The 19,459-nt window shown below is 51.0% G+C and overlaps 1 protein-coding gene across 1 annotated transcript in view; it reads right to left on the bottom strand.

The window, feature by feature from the left end:
- Csmd1 (CUB and Sushi multiple domains 1) overlaps nucleotides 1-19,459 on the bottom strand; it is a 1,140,625-nt gene that overhangs the window by 144,618 nt on the left and 976,548 nt on the right. The window contains exons 34-37 of the mRNA XM_010620376.3: nucleotides 15,293-15,496; nucleotides 14,312-14,436; nucleotides 13,683-13,779; nucleotides 7,014-7,118 (exon numbers count right to left, since the gene is read on the bottom strand). Coding sequence (XP_010618678.1) covers nucleotides 7,014-7,118; nucleotides 13,683-13,779; nucleotides 14,312-14,436; nucleotides 15,293-15,496 — 531 coding nt within the window. The remainder of the gene's footprint in view (nucleotides 1-7,013; nucleotides 7,119-13,682; nucleotides 13,780-14,311; nucleotides 14,437-15,292; nucleotides 15,497-19,459) is intronic.

Genomic DNA, 19,459 nt, shown 5'->3' with positions numbered 1-19,459 from the left:
AGATTTACAAAAGAACCATTGGTAACATGATAAGGCATCCAGGAAAATGGGAATGCATTTGCAAACCACACACCTGATGTGGGGTAATATCCAGAACAGGAAAGGAATTCTAAAACTCGAAAATCAAATTGACAAATAATCCAATGAAAACAGACAAAGAACATAAATAGAAAATTCTCTAAAGAACATACGTAAAGGCCAACAGCCATATGAAAAGTTGCTCATCAGCACTAATCTTTAAATTAAGGCAAATTAAAATCACAATGAGATACCTCTATACAACTGTTATGGACCATCTACCAGACAACCGGAAAATGACAAGTGTTGGAAAGGATGCAGAGCAGCTGGTGCCCCATGCAGGCCGGCGGAAAGGCCAGTGTCTCCCTGAGTATTGAAAACAGCAGGCGGAGGGGCCTGGACACAAAGCATAAACCTGCAGCAGGACCCTGTGATCTCTCTGCTGCCCTGGAGCAGATCGCCGAGACACGTGAACACTCACGCTCACTGTCACGTTATTCTTTGTAGCCAAAGGTGGAAGCAACCAGGTGTCCATAGGTAGGCAGTGGATAAAGAAAAGGTGGTGTTCACATGGGACAGGACGTTCCTCAGCCTCCTGTTCCATGCAGCGGGGCAGGGATGAATGATGAGGACACTGCACTGATGGAAATATGCCAGCTACCAAAGGACAAGTGCTGTATGATTTCCATCCTCTGAACGGCATAAGGAAGTAGGGGGAAGAGATGGCTAGTGGAAGGGGTGGTGGGGTTAGGGTTTAACAAGTACAGTTTTGTAAGATGTAAGTGTTCCAGAAGTCTGTTACACACGCACACAGATCTGGTAGGATTTTATTAGGACCAAAGCGTGAGCACAAACAGGAGCCAGGAGCCCCAGCTTGTTTTGCACCCCAGCATGGCATGGCCTGGGCTCTGGGCTCCCTTCCTCACCTCACGTCCTGTGGAGGAGAGGTGGAGGGAGGGACAGTCCCAGAGGAGCTGGAGGAGGCCCTCCAGTCACCCAGGAAGACAGCCGAGAGTAGGCCGGGCAGTCCTGGGTGGAGCAGAGAGAAGCAGCAGGTGCTCTCTAGGAGAGACCAGAGAGGGGCCACGCCTGGGAGCAGAGGGAGCCACCCACAGGTGCGACTTCATGACCGGGGCTCAGGGCCACTCTGCCCTGACTGGGCTGGAGGGTCCAGAGGCCAGGAGGCCACAGAGGGGACGTCCTCTGCCCTGTCACTCGGGCACAAAGTCAGAGTGTGACGGAGTAATCACGGAGCACATTTTGCTTAAATTGAACAAGTTTTAAAATGCCCGGATGTAGGCGTGGAATAAATTTCTGACCTGTGAGGTTTCATTTGTGTACACTGAACACACACAGAGCCCTATAGCCCTCCTGTGGTGTAAACTGCAGGTTTTCGGAGGGGCTCGAGCTTGGGGACATGGCAGAGGCCAGGATTCCATTCCCTAAAACCGCCCTGGTCCCAGCCTGGCAGAGCCAAGGGGTGTGAGGAGCTGCCATTAATCGGAGGCTGGTGTACAGGAAGCGACTTTGTGGGGACAGAGTACGCAGTCTTAGTCAAACCACAGAGCTCAAGCAAGGCCTTAGGGGGTTTCGGAAATGAAAACACTTAAAGGTAATCTAACGGATTGCTTAATATTAACATGGGGAGTACATGAAGGGCAGCCCTCATCTGGGTGTGGACAGAGCCTCCACCTGCGCTGAGGTGGCGAGCCCCAGGCTGCCCGGCCTCCTCACGGATGGTGCGGGGCCGCGGTGCGGAGAACCTCTCCAGTCTCCCGTGCGAGATGGCGGTGTCACACAGACCCACATTCGTGGTGTGCACGTTTATAAGCGTGAAGCTGTCAGAAGCGGATCTGAACAGACGATATACAGTCGTGACAGCATCCTGCTGAAGATGTTTAGCCCGCCCGATTTCAAAAGACTTAGGCCCTTTTCAGAATTTCAGTCCTCCCTTAGATCCTTGATTGTGAGTGCTGTTTGTGAGACGAATCTGTAAAGGGAGCTGAAAGATACTTCATCCCTGAAAACGAGGCTCCGGAGAACTGTGAAACACACACCCTGAGGAACGTGGCCCGTGTCCGGTGGGCCAGTCACGCAGCCAACCCAGCCTCCTGCGTCCATCTGAGCGGATGGTTATGCTGTGCTCCAGCATGGTACAAAGTGAGAAGTGTCAGATAAATATCATTTCCACTCCCCAGAGACCTCTTCTGAAGTTGATCTCTTAGAAAATGACAAGCACCTTCCAGAGCAAAGGACAAGGGGCTTTCTGTTCTACATTAATTACTGTATTTCACTGTTTAAAAGAGAATTATGTAAATAAATGCTATTCTCTTTAATTGACATAAAAGTCAAAGCTAAAATTAAAGCATAATATCAATTCTTTTAATATAAGTGGCTAATGCATTTATAACTTTCTCTTTAGTTTGGTTGCTTTTGTTTGAATAATTTCAAATATATACATAAATTTAAGAAGCAAAGATGGGCTATAGGTTTAAAGATCTAGACAGTCATTTTTATGCATCTATCTTTTAAATAAATTCTTAGATATTCATTCATTTTTTTCATTGTACACCTAATTATATAATGAATATAAGAAGTGACTTCATTATGTATATGTTTTGAAGTTATACTTGAAATAGTAATATCACTTTACAAAATTCTCTAAATTGTAAAAATAAGTCTTTATCAATAACATACAACAGTATATATTCTACATTCATTTTGCAGTGATCAAGAATCATTTTACTAATTAATGTTAATGTATTGCATTTGCAAGAATGATAAAAATGTGAAAAAATCTCAAACATAGCGTTCAATTTAAACAATGCAAGAGGTGCTGCTTAGTGTTGTTCTACTTTTCTCTTTTTCACAATCTATGGTCCAGCTCTTTAAGAAATGTTGTACGAAGTGACACTGAAATGGTTTCCTCTTGCTGTTTCCTTTCTCTCTTCGCTCCTTGCATCTTTTCCTGTCTTTTTGCCCAGCAGTCTCCTCCCTCCCTCCCTGCTCCGTCTCTCTGTCTCTCTCTGTCTCTCTCCCCTCCCATCTCTCTCTCCCTCTCTCCCCCACTCCCTCCTGTCTTCCCCCCTTGCACTCTCTCTTCCCTCCCTGGTGGCCTCCCCTGTCCCCTGAAGCCTGCTGTCCTTGCTCAGCCCCACCTGCGTGTCTCCCATGGTTTCCACCCCCGACTGGCTCAAAGGCCAGCAGCCCCCTTTCGCTCCTCTGCCCTAACCTACATCTTGTGGCCTCTCGTGGAAATCCCTTCCCCTCACACACCAGGCTCCCCACTGGTACATGTGGATGGGAGCCACCTCCTGAGAGAGGCGGTGCACTGACAGCCCCACCCACTCACGAGGCCCGGGGCTGCCTTGGCTCAGCACTCTTTCCCACTTGGGGAGCCCATTGCACTGAGTGTGTGATTTCAACTGAGAACAGAGTCACTTGCTTCAAACCCAGAGCTCAGAGCTCCTCCACCACAGCGAGATGGAGAAGTGTGTGCTCACACAGGCCTGGAGGCAAATTCAATAAGAATGTTTATAGAAGCCCAAGAACTGAATCCCTGAAGCAGCCTGTGTGTCCATCAGCAAATCAATGAAGTTTAAGAATGGGGCAAATACTTATAGTGGAATATTACTCTGCCACAAAGAAGGATAGAGGAGTCATTTATGGGAAAAAAGATGCCCTGTGAAAACCTGATGTTAAGTGAAATCAGTCAGACCCTTGGGCTCAAATATGATGTGGTTTCCCTTACATGAGCAACAAAGAGCAAATCGCACGTAGATAATAGGTAGCAGGGATGGAGGGAAAGTGGACGGAGAGTGAGACGGAGGGGAGAGGATGGAATACAAACAATTGAAGGAAAATGTGGAAATAGAGCTTTTTCAAATGGGGGGGGGACCAGGAGTTGGAAGGGGCAGGGCGGGTGAGGATGGGGGGAAATAGCTGTCATGTGTCATCTGTGCGACCAGCACCCATGACACATGCGACCATCATGCTCGGCAAAGACATTCCGGTAAAAATTTCAAAGTAAAATAGAAGGTTTAAAAACATGATTACTACGCACACATTGTTAGGTATAAAATCCAGAATAAATAGCTTCTAGTGCAATCGATCTTTAGGTGGGGAACAGGTCCCAGTTAGGTGGATTCCTGTGATAGTCGGTCTGCACTGTAAAATTCTGGGTGCCCAGCAGTTTCTCACAGGTGTGACGAAGCTGCTCTCATGACCTAAGCCAGGTGTGAGCTAGATGACAAGTGCTGATGACAGAGGGGAGATTTTGCTCTAGGACAAGCACTGAGGGTGCACTTTTCCACAGCTAACCTGAAAAGGTATTTTTAGCACTCATATAACTTCGCTGCTCTACAGCAATCTAAAATGCTGAAAACCTCATGAGTAATTTAAAAACCCACTAGAGCAACTTTTAAACCTTTAAATTAAAAACCTCTGGAGCTAGAGCCATTTGAAAATGCCATCCTCTTGGGATGTGGAAATCCCTAAAATGAGACGCCTTTCTCAAGGAGGCACCAGGGGCGGGGCTGTGAAAGAGGAGGACAGGCGAGAGGCCACGGCTTCTCCAGGGCAGCTGGGCATGGGCCAGTGGGGCAGGCTGGCCACAGGGGCTTTGACCTCCCTCTGAGCCCACCCGTGTCTGAGATGCCGGCGTCCTGAAGCACGCGGGCACCACTTCCCCGGCCCTGCGTGCACAGCAACACGGAGAAGGCTGGCTGCACCTGGGCACAGTGGGAAACGTGCTCCTGACCAGAATGGCACTGGCAGGGGCACCCAGCCCAACACACCCAAACCCGGTCCTGGGAAAGCTGGCTGGGAAAGACCAAGGACTGGGCCCTGATGGCTGGGGAGCCAGGTGCGGGGGACGCAGCTGTCAGCACATGGGGCAGGGGCAAGAGTGGGAGGGTGTCATGCCTCAGGTCTGGGTGTGCCCCCAAACCTCGGTGCACACAGGTGGGGCCCTGGGGAGTGGCTGGACCATGGGGCTGTGCCGCTGGACCCCAGGAATGTCACACTGGTCTTCCACATGTCTCCAGTGGCTGCAGAGGCATGTGAGGTGGTGTCGGTGAACAGGGGTGAGCGGCCTCTCCGTGACTGGGACCCCTCTCAGGGCGGGCACCCTGCCGAGCTCCGCCTGGCCTCTGTGCACCCTGCCCCCTTGGTCCCCACCTGGACAGTGTGTCCAGGCAGCCCACAGAGCCCTGTGGCTAACTCACCCCAAGCACAGGGTTGTCTGAGCATAGGAGATGAACGGCTGGTGCAGAGTTTGAGCAGGACAGGGTACACAGGCTTTGAACTTATACTTGCCTTTACTTTGTGGATATTTATTGTGTGAAAACTTGAAGTTAGAGGTTTGCGGACTGGTGATATATATTTTAAAGTAGATGTCCAAATGTGTCAATGGAGTTAATGACTGGAAACTCTCGGCACTGCAGGGTTCATCAAAAGTCCTTATGTCACTCGATGCTGACATTAGTAAGGTTAATGTTCAAAATGCTCTGTAAAGATCTATACTTCAAACTCTGGCCTGAAAAGAGTGAGGAAATGGCTTCCTCTTAATATTCAGAGGCTGGCACTGTCATGGTGGTATCAGCCTCAGAAAACGACCACTTGGAAAAGAAAGTGACAGGTGGAAAAGCAGTGATGTGTTTGGCTGCGCGAAACGAAATGCATGTTGTAATTGTTAAAAGAAACATATTTCCAAGGAAGGCCTTGTGTTCTTGAACGAGGTTAGTGTGACAGAGAAACAGGATCGTCTCCCTCCTTCAGAGAGTCACACTGAGGAGGAACAAAGTGGGATGCAGCTAATGATGCTGATGGTGCGGACCCCACACGAGTACTCAGTAACCACACACAATTATTATAGACTAATTATGTTACTAGCATCTCTTTCCATGGAAAGTAAACATGAAACCAGAAACTACGGGGTAACTTTCTGAGGCAGAAGAGCATTTATCAGTTCTAACACTGCCAAAAATATCAATGAATATATTAGCACTATCATAAATAAGGTTTATGTCTCCTATCTGCAGAGGTATGCAGAATGTATCAAAGCAGCGGGTTTTTCCAGACATGCCTTAATAAATAACGCCCACAGTACTGGCCGAGGTGGTTGGAACACTGCCCATTCACAGGAAGCACTTGCATATCGAGCCTGCAATAAGCAGGGGGTTTAACCAGGCCTGTGGTTTGTTACAGGTTCAGAATATTTAGTATCAGCTGGAAAGCTGGCCTTTCCAAGGGTGCATGCATTATATCCAAGCGAACTGTTTATTTCAATTCAAAAAATCACTTATTAAACTTATCCGTGTAGTTGCTTATTTGTAACTGCTTATTAAAGGAGATGAATACCAGCAGTTAGCATTTTTAGTGCCTGAAAACTTGTCCTAAAATAAACTCCTCTCTTTGGAAATTCACGCTTCACTTTTACAAGGTCTACCTGAGTAATCAAACGCCCCAGGAGATTTGTGAGGTTGCCCTCTGCCACCCCATTAATCAGACTGCTAACTTGCCTCACAGCCATTTTCAAAGGTTAGAGTCTCCTCTGTGATGCTTTCTTCCAATTAAAATGAGTAACACACCGCAGCCCTGAATGACTCCTCTCTGTTAGTTCTCATCTCAGCAGCCTGTGAGACTAGAAATGTAAGAGGTTTGTGATGGTCCTACTTGAAAATTAAGACATTTTCTATGGTTTCGGACACTAATATGAATATTTGCTAACACTCATAATAGAGAAGTTGGAATTATTACAAACGGTTGGTCTAGCAACTGAGACAACAGATAATTATTCCAGAAACTGAAGTCCACATTGCCGATTAAATCATCGTTTTAAGGTGTTTTCCAGCCTCAATCTGGTAAGGCTCAGTTTGACACAAGTCTAACCTGTTACTTTGGACCAGCGACGTGTACTATCTAGTAGGAGCAAGGACCCTGTCTTTGGGCGACGACTTTGGGGAGCAGGGGAATTGCAGACGCAGTGTGCTTACTCTTGTACTCCAGGTGGAAGCCGGCGGCAGCCACGCTGATGTCGGACTGAAAGCGCAGGTACAGCTGATTGGAGGTGCTGTTCAGCAAGGCAGGCACCGTGGTCCCTGCAAGAGAGAGCACAGGAGGGAGCAGCAAAGTCAGGAGGGGCTCGCTCAGGTCACAAATCCCTGCAATAGGCTGACGGTTCGCGTTTAACCTGAGCTCTGGCTGCACCGTTCAGGTGTGGTTCTGCTTCTCTTGGACAGCACAGCTCTGCGTCTTCCTGGGCCTCAGTCTACCACCCAGGCTGTCCTTTGCCAGGACTTTGGGGTTCTCAGTGCCTTTAAACAACATAAACTGTGTTCTGAATTGCTGCATTCAGTGTGAACAAAGGTGGTGGAGAGAAATCGAGGCCCGCCGGGACCCCACCACCAGCCCTAGAGGAAGCAGGTGGATAGGGGCTCCCAGCTTCCTGCCCATCACTTTGCCTCCCAGGTCTTGGGCAACCCAAGGCTAGAGCAGGTCCAGCACACGTATGGGCACCCACAGTGCTGACCCCAGCTTCCTCCTGGCAGCCGGTGGAAAGAGCTCCAGGGGAACAAGATGAATTATTGCCCCAAAGGCAATCGAGTGTCTGTTGGTTACAAGCCGAGGCCACATTAAGGACTTCTGAGTTCAATTAGCACATAGAATCTTTTATTATTTATTTATGATATTGGAGATTGATTCCTTCATCCCTAGCCACCTCCCCTTTTTTGAGACAGAGTCTCCTTAAGTTGTTAAGTTGCCCAGGTGGGACTTAAACTTGTGATCCTCCTGCCTCAGCCTCCCAGAGAGCTGGGAGGACAGGCGTGTGCCACCACACCTGGCTTGGCACAGAGAATATCTCATGGGATGTACAGGAGTTCACCTGTGCTCCTTACCTAGCAGGGTTGGCATCTTTGGCCAGTTGGTACCCACACTCACTGGAATGTGCTAGCAGAACAGCGAGGAAAAGGGGAGAGGAGACAGCACTGTGGACAGTGCCTGTGCTGCAACTCATTTCCGCCCCTGGGATGTGGAGCTGGTTCCAGAGCTGTGGATTCTGCAGGCCCAAATGCTCTCAGGTGCAGCAGCCCTAGAAGAGCACCGTGAGCGCCAGTGAAGGAGAAAGAGAGGGAGCTGCCGATTCCACCCCTCTGCTGATGGACCGCGGTTCAACACAGGGACAGGTGACAGATACAGACAGAGAGGGAGGGAGGCTGGGGCAGTCAGAGGACAGGCAGCTGACAGGTGTGCAGAAACCACAGCAGCTTTTGCAACTGAACCACCAGTGGGCTGGCCGGTCAGCACCGGCAGGATGAGAGTTGTTCGCCCAGCAGACAACGAGTACAGAGAGCGTCACCCCAGAGGCGAATCTGCCCCCAGGCCTCGGCTGAGAATGGCGAGGCTGTGGAGCTCCTCAAGAGGGCGCTGGGACCGGGGGCAGTGACAACTGCTGCTCCTAGTGCCCAGATGCAGACACTTTCTAACAGGGACACACAGGGACTTCGGCGAAAACGGGATGCCCCCGGCCCCGCTGGCTTCCGAGATGCCTGCTGCCCGCTCCTACTGCACTGCTGCTGCGTACTGGGGGGCGCCGTGGGAAGATCCAGAGGGCTCAGCTCAGCCGGCTGCGCCAACCTGCTGTGTTTCCGGACACCCTGGTCTGTCCAGCTGGTTTCTCCTGAAGTTGCGGAGCCTCAGCAGCTTTTCAACTCCACAGTGTTCCTTACTCCTTCTCCCCCGCAGCTTCCTCCTGAGGGATGGAAAGTTCCCTTCTCCAAGCCCCACCAGCCACACACTCACAGCCAGGGTCCCCTGCTCCGAGCGCCTTGCTGCCGTCCGTCCAATGCTCCCCTAAGGATGAGATTCCAGCTCGTGCGAGTCTAAGCTTCATCCCCGAGCTCCAAGCATAGGCGTGGACACGCAAGCATTCGGTCCATGTTATTTGACTTTTTATCTGTCCATCTTCCATGGCTGGGTCACAGCAGAATCAGAGACCCAGTCCCGGTAAAAGCAAATTGTGCCGTCCTAAGTCACCTACAAAAATTCAGTATGGTCTGAAACGCTTTAAATAAAGATAAAGCTATGTGTTGGATACGTGTGTGTAATCAATTAGTTGTGGACGCGCGAGTGTGTGAATTATCAGGTTGCCATGGCTTAGGTCTAAATGTGAGCCCAGAGTCTTGGGCTCGGAGGTGGCTGGGTCCTGGTGGGCGCTGAGCTCATGGAGGGGTTCACCCATTACACGGAGCTGGGTGCCCTGGGAGGACGCAGGTCACCAGGAGGGTGCCCCTTCTCCTTTTTCTCTTCTTCCTGGCTACCATGGGAACCAAACCCAAAATCAGTCTTCCCTCAAATTCATTTTCCCTGGCATTTGTCAAAGCAGCAAGAAGCTGACAGAGAAAGCCCGTCCTCGAAAAGGGGCCACCTTGACAACTTAGCAGTGGTTCAAGAGGGACAGCCGTGCGACATGCTGGGGATAAAGCACCACTCCCTCCAGGCCTCTTGGGGCGCAGGATAGCAGGGGTCCCTAGCCTGGCGCCCGGCCCAGGTGGGTGCCCTGGACTCTGCAGTGTCGCTCCTAAGGGACCATCGAGGTGCTTATCCCTCACTTGAAATGCAACTGAGCGATTTTTAAAAAACTATTGCAGCAGGCAGAGTATTTCTGATCACCTTGTTTTACGCTGACCTAGATAGAACAACAAATAATGAAGTAAACTGGGAAATTTCATTATTGTCCCCGAAGACCCCACTCCTAGCACACTGGTGTTGATGTCTCTTTAATACTGATTGCCAGCTACAGATCGGTGTGCATTTTACGCTGCATCATTCATGTGTTTATAACCTGCCTGCTTCCCAAACTGATTTTAAGTGGCTCACAGCAACACAGGCCTCTGTCTCTGCCTGTCCAAGCAGAAATGAAAATCGAAGCACCGAATATATTAAAGGTGTTGATCCTTTCTCCTGAAATATGTTCCTCTTATAGCTGCTCATTCCCGGTTCTTTTTATTCAGAAACTAGATTTTAAATGATCTTAAAAATATTTGTAAATATCACAGGAATAAAAATGTTTAAATGTTGACTACATCCTAAAATTCTCAAACTTCTTCACTGATGCATCATTTTTCTGTATGTTTTTCCTCAATCTCACTCTAAAAACTTTGGAATAATTTCTTATTTAAAAATGTTTTAAGTCTAGTACCAAAGGTCCGAGATATCTATCATCTCTGAGAATATTACATGATTTTATCATCTCTACTTAAAAACCATATGCATTTGTACCTATGTTTTAGAATTTTATTGTTATTTGTGGGAAAGTTGCACATATGATTCATCCCTTCTTGTAAACATCTGATGCAGATTTCTTCAAACACAACAGTTCACTATAAATCAAGTCTGATGTGGACAGAATGCTGCTACAGTCCAGACTGTGTTAAAATTGGCAGAGTTTTTCCAGATGGCTGAGGGCATCCACACCACACCTCTTAAGAGTCCATTAGTCTTGCAGGCTCTTGATCTATCTTTTGCCTTCTCTCTCCTTGATGCATCTGCAATCTACAAGCCGGTTTCTGGGGATTATTGTTCGGTTTGACTGCTTCTGCTGCTGCTCAGGACTTAGGGAGGTGCTGGGGTGGAAGTCCCAAGGTGACCTGGTCTGTGCATCCCTTCCGGGCAGTTTCCAGCCACTGGGCCCTAGGCAGTGGGAGGTGCTGGTCCAGGGACTCCAGCAGCTGAGAGCATCTCTTCCTAGTACAGCCAGGGACAGCAGGTTGCTGCTGCAGCCAGCAGAGGGGCCACTGGAGCCACAGCTGTTGGGCTCTGCTGTCAGTACCTGAAATGTCCCTGAGAAGCAGGCATCCCGAGGACTGACGCGTTCGCACTTGGTGAAGGTGGGCGCCAGGACCTCACCTCTGGTAGCACTGCTTCCATCCTCACGGAGAGCATGGGTTTGGGGGACGCGTAGGACGAGGGGCACCCTGACCCCCGTCGGTTAGCACTGTGTGTGGACCAGCCTGGCCACTCGTACGCTTGCTGACAAAGGAGGCCTTGGTGAGCCCCCATCCACTTGCCAGCTGGTGTCCACAGTGCAGGGGGAGGACTTCTCTTCCCTTCTCAATTCCTTCTGTTTCATGCAAAATAATTAACGTTTTTGTTGTTGTTCTACTACAGCCCTGGAGTCAACATTTCTCAAAAAAAAAAAAAAAGACAATACTGGTTTCTTTAAGAGAAGAATAGCATCAGAGTGATACTCAAAGTCCAGATTTGGTACTAGCCACCCTAGTACCAGCTCACAGCTGCTGGGTTGTTGTTATTTTACATCTCTTAAGAGATGGAGGTGGAAATTGGGGTGTGTGCACTCATACGTGCTCCGGTTTTCATTCTCGTCTGTAACCATGCACTGAAACCACGAGCTCACATCAACACCTCTACCTCACGTCCTGCACACCCTGGTCTGCTCTCCCTTCCCCATCCTGTTTCGGCTTTGCAGACCCCAAGAAGCTGGGTCTTGTCCTCCCCATGTTTCCAGGCAGTGCGCTCCCGCCCTCCCGGCTCCTGGGAACTTCCTCAGATCCCAGCCCTGCCAGCTGTCCGGGCCTGGCAGCCTCCTGCCTTGGCCCTAAGTGTGCCACACACTTCACGTCGTGCTCGGGAAAGCAGACTGGCGCAGGCGGACCTTTCTGTTCACCCTGCCCAGAAGAACGGGCTGAAAGTGTGCGCAGAGCCTGCGGCATCTGTGGGACCACACCTTCCTCACAGCTTCATGCCTGACCGTGTGGGCTGCAGCAAGGTCCATGGCCACAGAGACGGAGTCCTGCAGTTCCTACCGGACAGACACTGCACAGCCTGGAAGGAAGGGCCCGCGCGGTGGCTCGCACCCCGCCTCTTGGGAGTGAGTCCAGTCTTACTCTGATCCGTGCCTTGTGGCCTGCTCACTCTCAGAGAAAGCCAGACCTGCCATGTAGCGCAGAGACGGAGTTGTTCTGTGAAATGCATTTTAAAAACAAAAACAAAAACCGTACTACTTAAGTGAAGAACATAGAAACATTTTATCAGCCTGTCCAACTGGACAGAAAATGTACTACATAAAGCAAACCTCATGTTGCTAGCGTCCAGTCACACTGTTTTTACATCTTCACAGTGTACGTATGAATGAATTTTTCTTTCATAGTTTATTTATTCAGTTACATTTTTATTTCACTCAAAATGAGTTTGCTAAATCATGTACATGCTTTCCTTTTCTACCATTTGAGTCCAAAGCAAGAACCCCACCTTCCACAACCAGTTTTAGGAGGGTGTCTTGCTTCACACCTCAACCCTGTGCTGTGAGGACCCTCGTGTCCATCTCAGGAAGAAAATCAGCATCATCCCCATGCCTGGCGCAGAGTGGATGCAGGCTGAGGGAGCAAGTGTGACCCAGCGGCGAGCTCTGCCAAGCCTGTGGCCTGGCTATACTGTGAGGAAAGAGAAGCAGGCAGTGACTCAGGCCTTGCTGCCCATGTTTGTTGGCATCTTACGCCCTGGTGCTCTCATTTCTGGCATATCTGGCCCCTCAGAGTTCTGGTCACTGTCTGACCTAGGCAGCTCCTGAGGGGGGCGTGTCTGGTCTCCAACCAGGCCTCAGGACTGAGACTCGGAGCTGCTGATTTCCAGTGGGTGTGGGCAGCACCTCAGACCCCTGGGTGTGGCAAGAGAGGTCAGGACTGTGAGGTCCCACAGGCCGGGCTGCCACGCCTTCCTGGACTCTGGGATCAGTCGGGGCCCATCATCCTCAACTCCCAGCTCTGGGGCCAGCAGTTCAGAGCCAGGCATAGGACCTGCCGATGACTCGGCCTCTCTGCCAGTAGACAGTGGCAAACCCTGTTAGGCAGGGTTCATCTTCACACACTGAGGAGGCAGATTTCACCCTTCTCGTTACTACAATGGATGATGGAGTCAGGAACTGTGCATGACACACAGATTAATACTTGTTCTAAAGAACGTAAATGTCTAGAAAATGAATGCGGTGCGTAGGAATGAGTAATAGGATTCCACTTTAAAGTGTACGATGGAGGCACTGCTCAGGCCTACATCGTTCTGAGAGGAAAGTGTTTCTCCTCTCTCCTGTCTCGCTCTGTCTCTGCATCCATCTCTATCTCTGTGTCTGTTTCTTCCCCTCGCTCTCATGTGTGTGGCTGCAGCTGGCGAACCTGGGAAGGCACTGTTGCCCTGCATCGGCAATCTTTACCCTCGCTCCTTTTTGCCCCTGACTCACCCTGCTGTTCTGACCAGGAAAGGAGGTGCAGTGAGGCGGAGCAGAGCTGCTGTCTGTGGCGCCAGAACCCACGGACCCAGAAACTCTCTGAGGTCTGAATGGCTCCGTGAGGCTTGGAAGGAAGGGCTGAGCCTCGGCACTGTGCAGTAAGATGGCCCTGCAGGTGGCCGAGGCTCAGGGGCTGGGGAGCAGGGCCAGGTAGGGACTCGGCCACCAGGTCTTGGCTCCCCCTGTCCAGGCCAGCCTGGGGTCCCCACGGCCCGGCTGCCTCCTCCAGCCTCAGTCCGTCCCCTCCCCTGGGCCTGGGTAGAATGATACCCTCAGGCCTGTCCTGGAGACGGAAGTTGGGCAGGCAGGGAAAGGACCAGGTTGTGTGACGCTAATTGGAGCTGCCAGGCTGGGGTCTCCCTACCTGAGAAGCTGCCCAGTCTTGGGGCGCTCGGGTCTCCCCCGTCATGGATCTCCAGTGAGTCCCAGTTCTGCTCCGTGGCGAAGCTGATCACTTGGATCTACCAAAGCAGAGGGTGCAGTTAGGGTTGGCCATGGCCAAGTGACGTCCACCCGGTCAGACATAGTGTCCAGGACCGACCAGAACAGACACCAAACCAGAGGAAACAGTCAGGGAGTTAGATAGCAAAACCTCTGAAAAAGGCACCTTTTATAGTTTTTACTCCCCAAATCAGTCATGTTTCCTCCAAACATAATCACATTATCAGAAACATTTTGTGAAATTATTAAGAAAAGATGAATTGGTCATGGTCTATGTTATTTAAAATAATCAACATGAAAGAGAAAGAAGACAGAAAAAAGCAAAGTAAAATAAAGTAGTAAAGGAGGAAATGGAGAGAAAGAGAAAGAAAAGCAGGATGAAAAGAAGGGAAGGAGGGCAGGAAGGGAAGGGGAAACAGAGGGAGAGAAAGAGAAAGAAGAGGAGAGCAGAGGGCGAGGGAGGGGAGGGAAGGAGGCGGGAGAGAGAGCAGGAAGCCGAAGCCCGAAGCCCACAGAGCCCCAGCCCAGTCTTAGGCTGCAAGGACCACACACCTGAATCCCGGACCCCTCAGTCACCACAATCCTCCACACGCAGTTCAGGTTGTTGCCATAGGGCTCAGGGTAGCCGGGGGACAGGATTGTGCCTCTCCGCTGGGTGAAATTGCCACTGCAGGGAACTGAAGGACACAGCACATTTAACCCAAGAAAAGCAGTGAGGACCACGCACGTCTGACCTTCAGTTTCTATTGCTCTGTGGTCATGCAGCTAGGGAAACTCCACCTGTGCAGTGGCATTTCCAGTTGAGCTGAAGTTCAGTCTCTTAAATTAGCAGCATCAGTGATAATTATCAGTTATGCTACAGGTTCTGGATCCTGAGACTGAATAAATCTGGGATGAGTGAGAAGTGACAGCTCATAGTCACAGTGTCTGGGGAGTGCGTTCTGCACAGAGCAATTTATCTGCACAATGAAAGGACCAGGGAAGGCCACTGTCCCTCCTCCCAGAGTAAAGTCCAGAGTGAGTGGACAGGATGGTCTGAGCAGTTCCTGGGAGGAGAAATATGCTCGAGATTTTCAAGGGCTTCAGGAGCTCATAGCGGTCACACTGGAGCTTTCTACACAGAAGAAAGCAAACTAATAACACCACCATCAACCCAGCCACAGTAACCAACTGATTTCAAAGCATCCTTCAGCACAGATATATCAAAAGGGCAATCTACAAGTGACGCAGCATTTCAACGTTTGGGTGAGTTCCCTGCGTGGACGGTACTGTACGAGAACACTTCAGGAAAGACATCATGCTTAGTAAATACGAAGAAGGAAAACGTGTTTTGTCCTCATCAACCATCAGAGTTGTTGTATGGAACAATACTGTTAAAGATTTAGCTGTACTCAGTTACTTCTAGTAAAGAAGATGGTGTGGTGTTCTGGTGAGGGGCAGGGTCACCTTGGGGGCCTGGCAGCAGTGGAGACGCAGCTCCCTGGAGCCCCGGGCCCCCTGCACGCTCCAGGACAGCACCCGTGAGCCCCTTACCCACGCAGCTTGGGATGGAGTCGTTCCACTGTGCCAGTGCATTGGGCACTGCCCGGCAGCGGATGGCCGCAGAGCCTTGCAGCAGGTACCCGGGGTTGCACTCAAATCGAACGATGGAGCCTGCAGAGAAGTCAGATCCGATCCTCCTGCCATATCTGGGCTCAGGGATGGAGCTGCACTGTGTGTCACTGGTCCGGGGAACAGCTGCAGGCAAAGCACAGGCAGAGCCATGAAAGCCTCTAAGTTGGCTGCTACAGTGGTGCAGACTCACTGGACACACAGACCTGTGCTGCACTCGAGGAGCTGACGCCCAAGTTGCACCACCCCCTGGCCCTTCCAGACTGCCGGAGGAACTGCTCTGTAAAGGGTCCCTTACCATCCAGCCACTGCGGCGTGACAATAATGACAAGCAGAACCACCACGTGACCACGACCCCAGGCCTGAACGGCCATGCAGAAGAAACAAATTCAGGGTCTTAAAACTATCTGCCCTCCCATGTTCACTGCAGCTGTGTGCACTGCTGCCAAGGAGTGTCCAGCAACGAGTGGACAAAGAAAACTGCACGCAGACAAGAGAACTAGTGACACCTGTGACCTATACACAGGGACTTTGCTCAGCATAAAGAAACATCCTGTCACTCGCAGTGCTTGTGCGCCTTTAAGGTCTCTGGGCTGAGGAAGAACCTAAGGCAGCCGAGACTCCAAAGCCAGGTGTGGCGGCCACAGAGGCTGGCCAGGGCCAGTGGTGTGGCTGCCTGGGGAGAGATGCTCCTGCCTCTCACCGGGGAGGTTGGAGGGAGCTGTGTGTGGATCACTGACATGTGCCCAACACACCGCGTCAAATTTCCAGAACTGCGTGGGAGCATAGACTCCACGCGACCGCAATGAGAGAGAGCCAGTGTGCTCTGGGAAACAGAACTAAACTGTTCACTGTTCTTGGAGAGGCATGGGAGGGAAGTGAAGTTCAACCCTGTAGCCAATAATTCAAATCAATTGAAGAAATATTTTCTATCAAAAGACGAAAGTTAATAAAATTGTATACTACATAACCACTACAGTTGACAAAATTAATAATACATCTGAGTCGAGCAAGTAGAGGAATACAGAATAACGATGTTACCCTAGCATTGCTTAGAATTGTGTTTGCCACACTTGTATGCCTGAGTGTCCTGAACTGCAGGTTGGAGACTTCCACAGTTACCCTAAGGGTTTCTGCCAAAATGAAGAATGTTTTCCTATAGCAGTAGTTTTCCCACTTGTGCTGGGTCACTTGGAGGGAAGCTGATCTTTATGCAAGGATTCCACTTGTCCAAGAGGCTCTGGGCCTGCGTCTCTCCTTCGTGTACTTCCAGAGAATTACTGTCCTGCTGGGTCCTGGGATGTGAGGAGAAAGCCAGTCGCAAGCACATTCTGCCCCAACTTGCTAGGAAAACTCTCTCCATGAAATTCATGTTCATCTGTGTTCAAGGGAAGGAACCACACAGAATCACCAGTGTCTGGATGCCGCGGTGAGAACGGTGTCCAGGTGGAAGTGAGGAAAGCACAGAGAGGAGACAGAAGAGTCAGGGAGCTGGGCCAGAGGAAAGCTACCGGGAGGCCCAGACTCTGGGGACCTGGAGATGGGGTGGACGCTGCTGGGAACCGTGGTCCTGCTCGGCCGGTTCTCCCCTACTGGCCTCTGCAGGCTGCACCGAGACATTCTGCATGCTATTGTAATTATTCTCTACCTTTCATGATGTCCCTCACTAACTACTGAGGAACAAAACTGAAACCAGCTCAGGGCAAGTGAGCAGGGACAGAGGTCAGCCTGGAGTATGGCAACGAACCACAGGTCTGACTCCCCACCCCGGGCAGCAGCGTGGTGGCAGGGCCACACCTCCAGGCCTCACGCAGTCCTGAGAGGCAGCAGGGTGTGCGTGGGCCACTCAGCCAGACTGTGCTGTGTCCTCCCACACTGCCGCAGCGGCCCAGCTAACACCACAATGAACAGCCTGACTGCACACAAGGCTGGCGTGCAAGACCCCCCTATGGTGCTTTCGTGTGTCTTTAGTGCCCAGGGATATTTTCTATGTCTCAAAACCATCCTCCTCTGGTAGCTGAAAAATCTGATTTGACAAGCCATTGCTAGTCAAGGAATTCAAATGCATATCACTGAATTACAAACAAAATTTGATGCCCAATCTTGCTTGTCAAAACCGTACATCTTAGAAGATCGTGATAAAAAATATGAGTTTTTAGAAGAGGGAAACCAACAAAGCCTCATAACTCACGTCCTCTAAGGGGAGAAGCAGCCCAGGAAAGCAACTAAAGTGTGTATTTGCGTGCTTCGAAGGGCTGAGGCCAAAGAAAGTCTCCATGAAATTTCCCTGCGCACACTGGGGGCACCTTCAAGTCTCTAGGTCTGCTGTCTGTGACGGGGACCATGGGGGATCCACACCTCGGGAAAGTCACTCCCACACCCTGACCAGGAGACACTGAGGAGCGGCCCAGCACAGACCCAGGGGCACTGCGCAGGGATGACAGGGAACGGCTTCATTGTCTCGCAAAGACCCACAGTGAATGTACACATCTCACGAAGCTGGTGTACACTACTTGAAGGGAGCTGAGAGCCATTAGACCGTATACTGGAGCCCAGGAAAACAGTGCACATGACCAGGTATAAGCACAAGGGACAAGCAGCAAGATGCCCCTGCTGAGGGCAAACACAACTCCAAGGACATGGGGCATGGGCAGAGGGGGCGCAACAGGAGGCAGTGCATGCGCCCCGCTTGGGGTCAGCTGGCCCTGCTGCCCTGTCCCCTGGGTCTGGTGTTGACTGTCACATGGACTGGCACGAACTCTGTCCAAACAATGACTGCAGAGAAAACCAAAGGTTGCTCTCACACTGGAGGAAGGGAGGAGCAGCGGAGGAGGGATGGGTGTGGTTTGGATAAGGCGGCCTGCAGCATGGGAGGGTCACTTACGATGCCACTCGGCCGGGTCGGAGCTCGGAAGCCCAGAAGAGGTGCCAGAAGCCATGAGCCTAGACTCTGAGATCAGGGAGCGGGGAGCCAGCTGGGAAAACCAGAGGTCGGCCGACCACGAAGGAATGACAGCTGAGCGTCAGTGTTCACACTCACAGTGGCACTGCGGGCACGTCGGGGGAGGCCAGCGGAAAGGGCAGGGCGGGCAGGGCCATTCAGAGGGTCGGATGCTTCCCAGACACTGGAAGTCCGGGGCCACTCCGACTCCTGCGCGATGGGTCTCCTGTAGCACTTGCTGCTCCCTGCTCCACTGAGGGTGAAGTCAGAAGCGGAGGGAGGGGAGCCCCTGGAAAGGGATCGGGGCTCCCTGGCCTGTGCTGCACCCGCGGTCCTTTCTCTCCCCTCTCCTGACACCCCTGAGGGCCTGTGAATTACACAAGCTTCACCCCACAGGGTGGCAAAGCCCTCGGAGATTTGAACAACACCAAAGCTGCCAAGCAAACTTCCCAGGTGCTGGCACAGCCCGGATCAGCGTCGCCCACAGTCACAACAGAGGCCAACCTTTTTGGGAGCCATGAGTTCTAATTCAGCCTCTTCTTTCCCTCTCCTCTCAGAGTGTGGAACACAAACAAAACTGGGCAAATACTTGGGTTCTTTAGGCCACTTCTTGAAAAACCTCTCTGCAAGGACATCTCTTTGGGAGAATGATGGCTTCATCGCTGTCATTACCACCCTGGGCACCATGCAGGCAGGGAGCACAGGGCTACAGGCGGTCACAGCTCACACGGAGGCACGTGTGTTTTGCCCCGTGACTGCTGAGGTGTGTTCACCCTGCATCCAGCAGCTCCTCCCAGTGGCAGGATCCGTGGGTCTTAACCAGTACTGCACCCTACAACCACAAAATCATGAACCCGCCGAGCAGTTTCTAAGCTTTAGTAACCGTAGGAAAGTGCTATCCAGCGAGATTGTGTCCAGCAGAGTTTGGGGAATTTCTGAGCCTCCATACAGCTGTGATGGTTCAGGAATGGAGGTTCAGTTTAACTTCTCATACATTTTGAAAACTTTCCCTGTTGCTGTTGAGTGCTTTAAAAGTTGCATTTAGGATCCTCTTTCGTCGCCTCCAAAAGATTTGGGTTTGGTAGGATGACAATGATTTACATAAAATCTCACTGGTGGAGAACAAGAAATAGAGGAAACTGGGGACT

The sequence above is a fragment of the Fukomys damarensis genome, unplaced genomic scaffold (genome assembly GCF_012274545.1).
Source record: "Fukomys damarensis isolate Sample0158 unplaced genomic scaffold, DMR_v1.0_HiC HiC_scaffold_18, whole genome shotgun sequence".
NCBI lineage: Eukaryota > Metazoa > Chordata > Mammalia > Rodentia > Bathyergidae > Fukomys > Fukomys damarensis.
The sequence above is the reverse complement of the archived record's forward strand: the minus strand, read 5'-3'. Positions and strand labels throughout refer to the sequence as shown.